General features: G+C 34.9%; 1 protein-coding gene across 1 annotated transcript in view; it reads right to left on the bottom strand.

The window, feature by feature from the left end:
* ADAMTS6 (ADAM metallopeptidase with thrombospondin type 1 motif 6) overlaps window positions 1-14,620 on the bottom strand; it is a 255,221-nt gene that overhangs the window by 81,862 nt on the left and 158,739 nt on the right. Inside the window, exons 12-13 of the mRNA XM_023537208.1 lie at window positions 8,353-8,498; window positions 6,209-6,272 (exon numbers count right to left, since the gene is read on the bottom strand). Coding sequence (XP_023392976.1) covers window positions 6,209-6,272; window positions 8,353-8,498 — 210 coding nt within the window. The remainder of the gene's footprint in view (window positions 1-6,208; window positions 6,273-8,352; window positions 8,499-14,620) is intronic.

Below are 14,620 nucleotides of genomic sequence, written 5' to 3'. Positions count from 1 at the left end.
ATTTTCTAGTTCTTGATTGTCAAATTGTTCCTAATTGAAAAGTTTTCTTTCAGTTCTTATTTACAGAGTCACTATGATATGCATAATATTAAATTGTATAAAACACGCACAAAGGCAGGAGGCTGATTTGATAAAAGACAAATATACTCTCTCAAATCCCTTAAATTATGGTAACTCATAACGGATACCTGGGCATTACAGAATCAAAGAACTTTTAAAGCATTATACCTCTAGAAAAAAAGTACCAAGGTTAACCTAAAGAATACAAACACAATAGCCCCATAATGTTCTTATAGTTAACACGTATTCTATGTTAAGTGAAAAATACTGAAGCCTTGCTTGCATTACTCAGTCTTAACTCCAATCAGTTCACTCTTCATGATTTATCATTAAATTCCCTATCCTATAATGTACTTTATATAATAGAAACTTTTAGGACAGATTTTTAAACTACAGGAGTTTCTGCTCTAATATTATACATTAATTCCTGAAAAATCCCTTTCTGCAAAATTGCACACTAAAAATAATAGGCATATGGGGAAAATAGCACTAGAGGCAGAGAACTCAAAGACAGAACACTAATAATAACAATTCTAAGAAAATACTAGCACAATTTAAAATATATATGGCAAATTCCTAACAAAGAAATACTGGAGTAAACACAAGACATTAATCTTAAAAAAAAAAAAAAGGCTGAAAAAGTTAATAAGGAAGGGTTGAGCCTTCTGGGTTATAAGAACAAGAGGCCAATGTACAAAGAACAGGTAGAAGCACACAATAAGGGCTGCTGCGACAGAGTACATGGCCAAAAGTGAGCAGAGAGAAGAACTGGGGGTAAATGGTCTTCATATATAGTACAATTCTCCTCTGTTGTTTAGCTGTATAATGAAGTTTGACTTCAGCTGCTATACTGCTTAGTGGCACAAAATATGCAACAAAATAGCTTTATCATTTGTGAATTAATTTGTGTTAAAGAAGCAAGGTCATAACAGAATAGATTATGCCCAAACTTTAAATTATTATAGTTTTCTAGATTTAAATGGAAATTAAAAATATCTTACCAAGCCAAGTCACTACTGAGAAGAACTCTCAGTATAGTTAGAAAATATGATTATAATAATAGGTCTGATATGTAGTTAAGTGTTCACTAAATGTTAGCAACAGCTACTACTACTACTACTACTACTACTACTACTACTACTACTACTACTACTACTACTGTGCTGCTACTTCTATCAGTCGAGTGGCCCTCCTTTTCCATGGTTTCAGTGACCAGAGGTCAACTGTAGTCTAAAAATATTAAATGGAAACAAATAAGTCACAAGTTTTAACTTGTGTTTAAATTCCATTTAAATTTAATTTAGGTTTAAATTCTGCTCTGAGTAGTGTGATGAAATCCTGCGTCATCCCACTCCATCCTGCCCAGGACATGAATCATCCTTTTGTCCAGTATATCAACTCACGTCATCACAAGAAGGGTGAGTACAGTACGATAAGATACTTTGAGAGACCACATTCACATAACTTTTATTATAGTATATTATAATCATTATATGTTATTATTAGTTATGGTCATTAATCTCTTACTATGCCTAATTTATAAATTAAACTTTATTATAGGTATGTATGTATAGGAAAAAACAGATAGGATATATAGGGTTTGGTACTATCTACAATTTCAGGCACCCACTGGAGGTCTTGGAACGTAACCTGCTCAACTAAGGGGGCACTACTGTGAGGACGGAAGCTAAAAGAGCTCTGATTCAGACATTTGCGGCATGCCCAATATCTTCTACTCTCTACTTTCTTGCTAACAGAAATCTGATTTTTGCTCAGGAATCTACCTCTTAGGGAAGGGGATGTTAAACTCATTTTAAAGGCATATCTGGATTAGTCTAAACCAATTATAGTCATCCCATTCCTTTTTGCCCGTGACTGGTTTAGGGTGGGCATGTGGCCTCTTGGCCAATAAAACGTGAAGGAAATTAGCTAAGGGAGCAGGGAGGGCAGAAGCCCTGGGAAAAATTTTCTTTATATAGTACTTAAGAAAGAGGCACGAGCAGATCATCTCTTCTTTTTCTGAGTACTGTCAGGGCAAAAGTATCTTATGGGTGCCCCATTTATCTTTTTGCATTCCCCTTTCTCAAAAAATTTCACCATTAGGCATTTCTCTCACTATCTTGCCAGTTCTTTGTTAATTTTAAAATTAAAAAAAAAACCCCTTATTCAGCAGTTTAAAAAAAATTCAGTCAGAATAACCTAATTTGTCATTATCAAAAAATGGAAGTCTCTTATATTTGTTTCTAAAATGAACTAAGATTACTTTATTTTGAGAATTTTTTTATATAATATTTACAATCTTCTTTATAACAATTATTTTTCTACTGCATAGCTAGACTGTCTAGCTCTGTGCTGTCCAATACGGCTGAGACTAGCACATGTGGCTAATAAAATTTAAACTAAACTTAAAAATTCTGTTCTTTAGTTGTACTAGCCACTTTTCAAGCGCTTAATAGCTAATTTGGCCAGTGGCTTCCAAGCTGGACAGTGAACATATAGAATATTTCTATTATTAAAGAAAGTTCTCTGGACAGTGCTATGTTAGATTATGTGTTTTGAAAGTTTAAATTTTTCACATACTAGAATACATATTAAAAGGCCTCAGCTTACATAACTTATGCTCAGATAGCTTTATTAACCTGGATAGCACGAAAATAAATTTTAGCATGATAACTGAATTGCCTCAAATTCTGAACTAGTAAAGTCAAGATTAATGGGAAAAAAAATAATTATTTGTATTCCCATCATGTAGTCATGTTTACTGCATTTCCTTATCATTTGCTAAAAGCCGAAGTATAAAACAAAGGCAATGATAGAAATGTCAATGCACCAATAGCAAGCTCTGGAATTTGAGCATCTAAAACATAGTCAGTGGGTAAAATGCAACAAGCCCGAGGTGCCTGGCACAATTTTTTTTCTTTTTCTGTTACTTATCATAAATTATTCATATTATATAATACCTACGTTATTAAGGTCAAAGTGTGTGACCACTCCTACAATTAGGGAACAACAGAAACTGAGATGGAAATTAAGAGGTAGGTTTGGCTTTTTCACTCCCACTTAACAAAGTCTGATGTATAGTAAGTATTTAACTGTTCTACCCTTGAATAAAACCTTTATTCTTCTGAGATCATGTTATTCATTCCAATCACTATCTGGCTTTACCATTGTTTCTTACTAATCTCATGATGGTCACTTCCCCTCGTTTATTAAAGGGTTTGATAGCTGGTTCAGTCTCACTGCATACTCCAAGTTCTAACATCACCCTGAGTGACTTCAACGTCCACATGAAGCACCCCCCATATACCTAGCCTTGATGTTCCTTGAACTGCTTCACCTCCACTCAAGGTTAGACATGCACTCCATGACCACACTCCAGATCTATCATTATTGAGAACAATCTCACTTCTCACATATTAAATTCACACACATCTGGGGCTAAATCTTTCAATGGTTTCTTCATGCCTCAAGATAAACTTCATGCTTTTAAACCTCTATGCCTTATACTTAATTTTCCTTCTGCCTAGACTGCTCTCATTGTCATTTTCTTTTTCTTTTTCTGGTCAGCTCCTATTTGCCCTTCAGATCTTTAGCTTCCTATGGGAAGTAATTCCTAAATACCAAATTATAATAATTCCATACTTATTCTATCATATATCATATATTGTATCATATCATTTATCATATCACTTATCACTCTATATTGTAATTTTCTTCATGTAAGTGATTTCCCAGGAATTTATAATGTCCTTGAGGGCAGAGATTGTCTTTTCCACTCTAGCACGGTCTGACATGCACTAAGCATTCAATTGTTTGTTGAATGAATGAAAAAATAATGCAAGTAACTTGAAATGATCATTGTAATTGAAGCTACATTTAATTACTTCAAGATTCAAATTTAATTACTTCAAGATTCAAAATTAACAGAATTAAATATGATAAATAAGCTGCAGAGTGTGTTATAAGGTGGTATGGGGAAAAACAGACCAAGGTAAGTAAGATTAGGCGTCTCAGTGTTGTAAGGAGCAGGGAGAGTAGCAATTTTAAATACGGTATTCAGGCTAGACCTCATTGAGAAGATGACGGTTGAGTAAAGTTAAGGTAAGGGAATTAGCCATGTAGATATTTTGGGGAAGACTATACAAGGCTAAGAAAAGAGACAATGTAGAATCTCTAAGTTGGGAACATGTTTGGCTATGAAGAAAGAAGCCCGTGTAGCTGGAGAAGAGTAAAGAGGAGGAAATAGTTAAGAGATGAGTGCAGAGAAGTCATGGAAACCCAGATTGCACAGGCCTTACAGGACTTTGTAAGAACTTTGGATTTAAGTAAAAATAGGGAGCCATCGAAGGGTTTGGGTAAAGAATACAATCTGATTCACTCTGCCTCTATATTAAGGACTATAGGGAGTCAGAGTAGTTAGTTAGTATGGGGAAATCCACTGAAAAGGCTATTTAGAGTAATCCAGTGAAAGAGTGGCAGCAGTGGAGGCAGTGAGAATTAGTCAGATCTAGGATACATTTGGAAAGTAAAGCCAATGAATGGGATTTTCTGAGGGATTAGATATAGGTTGTGAGACAGAGGAGGAAATCAAAAACACTCGAGGGTTTGGGGCTTGAGCCAGACAGAGCTGACATCTGAGATGGGAAACACTGCTGGGGGAACAGCTTTGTGAAAATGTTTTGGAAATAACATTTGGATATGTTAAATATTAGATGTCTATTAAATGTCTAATCAATAATAAGATATGAGTCTGGAATTCATGGAAAAAGTCTTAACTGAAAATATAAATTTGGGGGTCAAGTGACATATGAATGCTATCAAAAGCAATGAAAATTGATGAGCTCACCAAGGAAATGACCATTAGTAGGGCAGATAAAAATGCCAAGGACTAAGTCCTGGATACTCTAACATTAAGATACCAGAGAAAAGAGCAGGAATGAGCAAAGGAGAATGAGAAAGAACAGCAGTGAAATAAAAAGACAATTTCAAAAAGTTGTAGTGTCATGGAAGCCTAGTGAATTTCAAGTTAGATAAATGCTCAGATTTGACTATTAGATCTAGCAATATGGAAATCATCTGTGATGTAACAAGATCACTTTCAGTAGAATGATGAAGGTGAAAACCTGACAGGAGCAATTTTAAGAAAAAATGAGAAGAGGAATTAGATACAGTAAGTATAGACGACTCTTTTGAGAAATTTTGCTTCAAAGGGAGGAACGACATGGGAAAATAACTGGCAGGTTTTTTGTTTTTGTTTTTTCAAGATAGGAAAAATAACATGTTTGTATGATTATGGAAAAATCCAGAAGAAAAGATGTTGAAAAAATCATCTACATGCTTATGAAATAACTAAGAATTAAGACAGGTATAGGGTTGAAGAACATGAGAGTGAAGATAGTGGGTAATAGTCTGATGACTTGAAATTAAGAGCTGTGTTTTTTAGACAGGAGGGAGGAAGAATGATTTGGAAGGAGTAATACAATATAAAAAAGATAGCCAATCCACTTTTAGGCCCAGTCCTTCAAGAGCTAAGGAAGAAAAAGCAAGTCTCCAACTTTAAACTGCTACAGAGGAAGCACTATCTTCAGGGGAGAGCCAGATTCCATTAGAACAAGAAGGTGAAGAGAAGGGAAATTCAGAGACATCAGGATATAAGGGATTTTGCCCATGATGGATCGTGAATTCCTGAGGGCACAGAAGAATTTCAGCAGTTGGGCAGGGATAGGAAACAGAAAAGGGGATATGCAGAGCTTTATGGGATTAGATGGCAGAGATGAGGAACGATGTGGGATCTGGGGCGTCTTGTAGTGGGCTAAAGAGCATAATAAGATTAATCCAGGCAGACTCAAGAAAGATAATGATGGCAAAGTTGTGAGCGTTTCGAGGACCAGGGCAGTTCAGGGGGTGTGTAGCTCTCTCTCCATTCCTACAGGTAGAGAATGTATTTTCTCCCAGTGCTGGAGCTTCCTCTTGGCTCTTGATAGGATTGATGGACTTGAAGCTGGTTCCCTTCATTATTCACAATTTAAAAGATTCATATGAACATCACACACATGAATTTCTGATCAAACAGCTTACAATTTAAAAAAAGTCCCTACTCTGGGAAAATGTGAGCTAATTTTTCATGGCAGGGTTTGATTTTACTTACATCTGTGTTACAGGAGCGATACCGTTTCCTTTCCCCAAGGCAATATTTTCCACCTCCTGAAGGTCTGAAAACACATTTTGTTTAACATGTGAATATAATATCTATCCATATCGACAGTACATATATTGCTTGATGAAAATATATTAACATTTACTTTAAGACAATATGAGATTTGACATTTTATTAGTTAATAAAATAATCATACTGGTGATTGTTAGCAATAATGATTATGATTGCTGAATGTAAAAATTAAGGCAATTTACTGTATCTTTACAATTGTCATGATTTACATTCTTAAGAAAATGCAATTAAATCAATGTATTTTCTAATTATCATAGTAAACAGGTGATCAGTTCAATGTAAGTTTTAAAATCACTTATTTTTAATGAAAAGCCATTTGTATCATATTCAACAAAATCCATAATCTGATGTTATATGTTCACCAAGTAGGAAATGGAAAGTTTGCTTTTTTTCCAGATTGGAAACAAGGAGATGACACTTAGTAACTCTCTGGAAATAGCTTCAGTTCAAAGTAAATAATGCAGAAATGAATTTCTATCTCATTTCAAATATATGTTTTTAAAAAATTAAATCTAAACATCAGATGGATTTACATTATATGAAATACTTTGTTACACTAGAATTAATGAAAAAATGAGATGTCAAATGTTTGACCTTCATAAATTAATTTTTGAAGTACTTAACATTAGGGAAAGCCATGTTATTATTTGAATGCTATTTCTGAATGGAGAAAACTAACTTGCTTTTTTTTTAAAGAGGTCTGGTCGTTTTCTTCAGTAGCTGGGTATATTATTTATTCTTATAGGGTTTTATAATTTTGGTTATTAATTTAGAGTAGCCTGCAGTTGAATTTAGGTTAATTATTCTGTACTCATTTTAAAAAGATCAAGTCTAAATTATACTTTTGGCTCACGGGTATTAAAAGGATAGTTAAAGTTATAATTTTGAATATATTTTGAATGCCAGTGAATGCTGACTCTAAGCAAGGGAAAGAAATGACCCAGCTTGAATCAGTTTGGAAGAAATGGTGGGTCAGACAAAAACAAAGTAGTGGGGATGATGGAAGAATGACTGGTTTATAAGCAGGTGACAGTGACCTCTGTTTGGCCAGAGGGTAATAATAGATAGAAAGTAGGAGAATGTAAACACAGAACTAATATAGAGGGAAAACATTTCAAGCTAAAAAGAGTAAAAGAGACCTTTAGAGAGAGAAACCAAAGAGAAGGATCTTGAGTTCAAATGAGAAAAAAATAAAAACAGACCATCTTCTATCCCAGAAGAGAGAAAAAGCAGAAGTGATATCATAACATTCTGTACCAAAATATGTCAGGAAAGAAGACCCTCAACCTGAGCTTTAGACAAAAATGTCAGCATGTTTAGTCTTCAGAAGGACTGGAAAGACCAACCAGAGGAACAGTCCACCTGCAATGGGCACCGGTGGAAGAGAAGCAATACAACTAGCAAAGAATACTGATGGAACTAGCCTTACGCCAGGGGAACTCTGGCTGGAGGAAAAGAGGGGTGGGAGAGGAGCAGTCTGACCTGCATAAAACAGTCATGAGGAGAAAAGCGGTGGCAACTCTGGAAGATGATTAATGGGGGCATGTGAATGGAAACTATTTTAACACGTGGGCAGTATTCTTTTCATTGTGATTTGTGATGCGAATCAAGGCATTTCAACCCTTGAAGTGCTCTCATTGGTCCTTTTAATACTAATGTAGCAGTAATAATTTTATGTGACATGTGAAAAGACCTTAGGTTTCCTGGGAATAATGGTAATGTAGCTAAGACCAGACCTGGATTCATCCATAATTCAGCAGTTTGGGGAAGAGGAAATCTATCTGATTATTACTAGATTAAAAAATTTGGCGATACCTGGGATAGATACACATATTTTTCTTTTTTTCCTTTTTCTTTTATTTTTAGCTACATAGTAAGGGGCAGGGAAGAAAAAGAAAGTCTGTCCAACAAGGCTCCTCCACTTCCCTGTGCCTATTGCTTGTTCTGAAGACAAACACTTGGCTCACTAGTGAAACGTTTTTACAGATAACATGAGAAACCACAGCTTTGAATCATTTCCAACTGTGTCTTTTTGTTGGCTCCGGCTTACTTTAGCTACTTACGCTGGACTGTCACAGTGTCTTAGGGATGAGGAGACGCCTCCCCCGCAGGTCCTGCTGCACTCTCCCCACAGTGACCAGGCACCCCAGCCCCCATCTACGCTCTGCGGCCAAGTGCCGAAAGGAACACAATCTCCCTGATAACACCACTGCAAGATTTCACAGAAAACACAGAATTAGCTTTTTGGCAGATAGAGCTATCAGGATCGAAATACATAAGGGTCAGGCAATGACCAATTATAGGCATTAGCATTCTCCCAATAGATAGCAGACTGAGAGTTCTTTAACTGTGTTTAGACATTGGTGAAGGTGCATGTGATTTGCAAATTATCTCTAGCTAAGCAATGATTTATAAATCTCTAACGTGTACCAGGAGTCTAAAAAAACTTGACTTCTTTTTCCTTATTTCTCCTACTCCAGACTTCTAGTGTTTCTCATTATAGAGACCTCAAAAAGTCTTTTTTAGATATTTTAGTATTAAAAATTTTTTTCTTTATATTCCACTATTATTAGACTCATGGAATGATAACGCAATATGGAAAGTTCCCCAGTAAGGAATTTTTATGATGGTAATTGCTTTTTCTTTAAAAAAAAAAAAAAAAAAAAGTCTGATTGAGGCTACAATAGTAAAAGAATGTGTTGTGGCATTTCATCTACATGAGTACTGCAGACATAATAAAAGTAATGCCAAGACACTAGGGATCAGGTACAAAAAAACCCTTATATACACTGACTAGCCATGTGTATAGCGCCTGCATGAACATGTGTACTGGAATTCCTCTCAGCTTTACTCGCTGCAATAAACCACACATACTGCACATAAGTAGAAAGCCAGGAATAATTTATCGAGACGCAGACATCAAATAATCAGCTCATAACTCTAACATGATAAATCTTACTTGCAGAATATGGTAAAAAAGAAAGCCTTTTTTTTTTAGACCGAGCATTTCTATGCTTTTATTGGTGCATTTTTGTGAATGATCATCAAATGCTGACAAACCATACTGATGCTATGAAAGTCATTTGCTTATATGAATAACAATAGGCAACATTACTAGAGCTGAATAATTGTCAGCAATGTTACATTATTAAATAAAAATTCAACTTTATATTAAAATGTAAAGGGATTATGATATCTGGTGCTTAAAAAGTGAAAGTAATCAGTTTATGATACTAATTCTATATATCCCGAATTTTTTCAATTTTCACCTTTTTCACTTCTACCACCCTATACCAAACTGGCAAACGGATGAGCTTCTTACCTTGTTACCTGCCTCCACTTTTTTCTATCTATAATCAACCTATTCTCTAGTAAGCATTCAGAAAGATCTTTTAAAAACATATTATCACGTCATGTCTCATTTTTGCTTAAAAGATTGAGGTAGTTTCCGACTGCTCTTAACTCTGATCCACAGTGGCCTAGCCCCTGCCTCCTGCTCCAGCCTTACTCTCTCTGTCTTTCACGGATTGCTCCAGACACACTGACCTTTCTTTTCCTCAATAAACTAAGCTTGTTCCTTCTATAGGGCACATGGCATTTGCTGGTCCTTCTGAAAACACTCTTCTCACAATTCCTTATATTGTTGTCTTCTCGTCATTCAGTCTCAGGTCGTGTCGCTTCACCAGAGGGGTCTTTCCTTGACCACACTCATCTGAAGTAGTACATCACCCCGCCCCTTCCTGCCCTCCTTTCCCCTTACTCCAGGATTTCCCAGTGATTACATTCTCCTGTTTTAGTTCACACTACTTTAAATTGCCCTGTTTAGTTTATTTTTCAAATTCCTTCATTGTTTGTCTCCTTTTGTTAGTATGTAAAAGCCTTGACAGCAACATGTGGCTATTTGAATTTAAATTAATTAATATTAAAAATTTGGTTCCTCACACCCACTAGCCACACTGCTAGGGCTTCATAGTCACATGTAGCTACTGGCTACTATGTTGGACAGAGCGGATCTGCACATTTTTATCATTGGAAATGCCAAATATCTAGAACAGTGCCTAGCAGTAGATAAGCAATAAAAATTTATTGAATGCATGGATACATTAGTTAAATTTTAGAATTCTGTGTTCTGTTTTGTTTGCTACATGTCAGTAAGAAAATGGAAATACTGGAGGGTAAAGAAAGTCAAATTCACCTTTGTTTTCCTGGTAGTTGGCACTCAAGTGAATATTTTAGTAGTTCTAACAGAATTAAAGATTTTTTAGATAAGTGCTGAGCAATTATCATTTGTACATAAAAAATTAGGCAAGAGGAAGTCAAAATTTGGTTGGCTATAAAGCAGAATATTCTGACTCTTAACTTAATAAATATTAAAATGGGACATTAAGAAAGATTATGAGTTTTGATAATGAAAATTACCATGCAAAAATAATCATCTGTCCAAAATTATAAAGCAGAGATAGTTGGCTGAACTGATAATCCAGTACTAACCCTGGGAGCAGGGCTGCTGATAATGTTCACTTGAGAGGGAGAGAATGTTCCAGCTGTCAGCTTATGACTTACCTAATTGATCTTGAAGACCAACCTTTTGTACATGATATATCAATTATGGCAGACTTTCACCTACATAAAAGTCACAACATTGGGCCAAATAATCTCCAGTTTTACATTTTTGTTATTAGAAGTGGCTATGTGTTTTATGCCTGAATAATTATATTCAGAATATTTATGACTGTGTCTATTTTCCTGTGAGAATGACCGAGTAATGTAGTTTTGGCCAGCAATTACTTATGTTTTCCCCTATGATTTCAATTAATGAAAACACTTTAAAAAATTCCAAATCTTAAAATTTGCCTATTTTTTCAAGTTGGAAATTTAGCGTTATTGATTTCAAATAACATTAAAGCTTGATTTCACGTTTTATAAAGTCACAGAGCTGCACCTAAAGCTCAAAGGGACTTTAGTTTTACATGGTCTAAACATTTCATTTTTCAGACGAGGAAACCAGAGCTTAAAGAAGGTTGACTTGCCCAGGGTCACTGAACTGGCATAAAAGGCATTATCTGTCTAAAAATACACAAAACTCAGTGGGGAAAAAAGCCAATTGGACGTGTAGAATTATATATATGAAGACATTAAAAAATACTCTAACACACTTTACTGAACTGTTCTACTACATAAAATATAAAAAAACACTAGAGAGTAAAAGAAAAATCCACTTAGCTACAAGTGTCCCTCCACATGTTGTTTCAGACCTTCTTGAGTATTCACAATTGGTAGAGAAAAAAATTTCATCTTCTGAATTTTTCAGGGGACAAAGGAATTGTGAAGACCATAAGAATACTGAAAAATACAGGTTCCAAAGTATTTGATAATATTGTTATACAGATTTCCTGGAGGCTAACAAAATATAGGACAGGGAAAGAAGGCACATAAATTCTCTCGTTTTCCTTTTAAAACTTACTCTTAGGGGAAAAGATAAATACAATATTCAGCTTGTAAATTGTTGCTCAGTTCTCATCATTATTTAATATCGACATGGAAGTAGTGTTTTGTAACTGGTTTGCTAGAACCTTTTACTGCATAAATTCATGGTATTGATCATATCTATTTCATGGAGTTAAAACATAATAGACAATTATGTAGGAAAGTTAAGTAATAAAGATTAATGGGCAAAAAATAAAGAATTCATAATAATAATATAAGTATGCACCTACCAGTGTCTAGTTTAACAACTAGTTAACAAATTAGTTAACTAGTTAACAAGTTAACAACTTCAGTTTGTGTAGGGACAACTTCAGTCTGAGTTACAAACCAGAGTTCTCATTCTAACAGTATCTTTGGTCCAAGGCAGGTGATTTGTTTCTTTTCTTTAATTTCCCTAAATATAAAATGGAGACTAACTTTAGTTTTTGATTTCCAATATGGTTTGGATTAGGACAACTTTAGAAATTATTTTTATGCAGACATACCTTTAAAGAAGTTAAAAATCTATCAAAGGACTTGTTTGATTTTGATCTCTGGCAAAATATTCTTTTGTGCTTTGTTTAGCTTCCCCCCACCTCCTTATATTATAGGAAAGGATCTCTTTGGAATTCTTGCTACTTCCCTCCTCTGGTAGTGGTAAGTATATTGATACAGCACTTGATTTTAAGAGAAGAAACTTAACAATAAACACTTTAAGAAATCCATAGGGGACTTCATGTGGATCAAGTTATTGGAGCTAATTTTCTAGATAATTACATGAATCAATATATACTGATTTTAATGTAAGTCGTAAGTAATATAATTACATTATACCAAATAAAGCAACTTGAAGTGTATAAATCCTATTAGTATGTAAAGGTAAGAATTTTGAGTGTTATGCATTCTAATTTTATCGTTCTTTTTTGGGGGGCGGGGGGGAAGGAGGGGTAGAGGAGGACTGAAGTTGCCAAACCTGTAAAAGCTCTATTTGCATAGGCATAGAAGAATTTTACTTCTTAATCTAGAAGAGTTAAATCTTCAGATGAAAACCAGTTTCTAATCTTTATTCTCAAATGTTATATCTAGTGATGTATTCTAAATATCAGTCATGTTACTTCAGTTCAAATTATTCGGATGAATTGGATAAACTGGGCTTCTCCTTGCTAATTCAAGTGTGTTTAACCAGATTTGGAAAGGTGAAAAAAAGGTGAAACTATCACACTCCAAGAATAAAATTTCAGATTGTTCATTTTTGCTTTTCACATCCCTTCTAAACCAAACAAGTATATTTTTCAAACTATTTAGAAAGATGACATAGTCCAGTGAGGCTTTGCAAGTTTTCTTAAGAAACAATTATTAAATATCTCTTGCTATTAAACCACTGAATTTCATGATCCATATATCAGGGAATTTTTTTCAAGCAAGATACATTACAAATCAAAAAATCTAACCTTAAGAATTTGTCAGAATTCCACAAAACTTTTTTTCAAGACAAGTATACTTTTAAAATAGTTTTTTTTTATTTTAAAATATTTAAAATATACATATTTTTAAACTAGAGTCATTTTAAGATGTGATTATGGTAGATCTTGTACCATAGCCAGCACTAGGTCCAGCATCTGGAATGAGAGACTTCTAAGAAAATACTAAGATTTTAAAGAAAGTGATATTGGTGATTCAATATAGAACATTCTTCCCAAGTCAGAAAAGCTAAAAGTTGGAGCACAGCACTAAGAGCCTTATCTTTCCGCTGTGCAGGTGCAGGAATACTGAAGCTTATTTCAGCCCAAATTCTAAATCAGAACTTGTCATCCTATACTATTTAAATTTCTAGAGCAACTGGAAGAGTTATTCTTTCTTTATGTCCTGTGTTTATAGTCTGGGACCCAGTCAAAACATATTATATTCTACTCTAAGATCTAAGGCTGCAAATGTCCTATTATACATCTAGTGCTTTAGAAGGACATATAATAATCCTATTCTAATCCAGCCCTATGTTTCCCATACAAAGATATTAGGAATCAATGTCATATATATGCAGGTACAAATGCTGGACTATATCTCTAATTGGGTATCGTAGAATCATTAAATCAATCTTCTGGCAATAAACCAAGCACTTGAAATCTTTATGGTGATCACCATCAGAGTTTGCAAAGACTGAGTTTTGACTATCCTTAATATCCTCCTGTTCAGAAACAATGCTAACACTGCGATCAAAGTTTTTACAGTCTAAATCTTTGTTTACTATTTCATCAAATATGGCATCCCTCCGATTCCTGTCCAAAGTGTTATTGCTGATGCCATGTCTAAAATTTTTTTTTGGCTTCAAGTTATATTGATTGATTTGTAGGAGTTTGACCCATGGACACACAGTACCAACCAGCATACTGTCTGGGTTCATCATATTTCCTCCTTTGGTTAATGCTACTGTCCCTAAGCACATCCATTCAGACCATATGGTTCTTATTCAATCCTTGAATGGCTTATTCAGGCAAACCTCCAACGGCTGTAATAGCGATGTCAGACCCCCCAGGACTCACGCAAAGATCAGTTTTTAATTTTTTGGCCATATTTCTTACTCCATCTGCTAAATGTGCATGGAACAGTTCCCACACTTACATGGAACATTTGTGGAACTGCGCCCTTGGGCAGGGATCCCACGTCTTTTGCAGCCAGAGTTTGACGAGATCATTGTGGATCCAGTCCTCTGGATATGCCTATGCTATCACTTGAGGAATACTTCTTCCCTGACCATTTAAAAATAAGATTTATTCAAAAATCTCTGAGCTGCTTTTGGTTTCATCCTACTGGCTATACAGAACAGAGGTTCTTTCTTGTTTCTTCTGATGAGAGTAGTCTTGAAAT

Source organism: Pteropus vampyrus, unplaced genomic scaffold (assembly GCF_000151845.1).
Source record: "Pteropus vampyrus isolate Shadow unplaced genomic scaffold, Pvam_2.0 Scaffold182, whole genome shotgun sequence".
Lineage (NCBI taxonomy): Eukaryota > Metazoa > Chordata > Mammalia > Chiroptera > Pteropodidae > Pteropus > Pteropus vampyrus.
The sequence above is the reverse complement of the archived record's forward strand: the minus strand, read 5'-3'. Positions and strand labels throughout refer to the sequence as shown.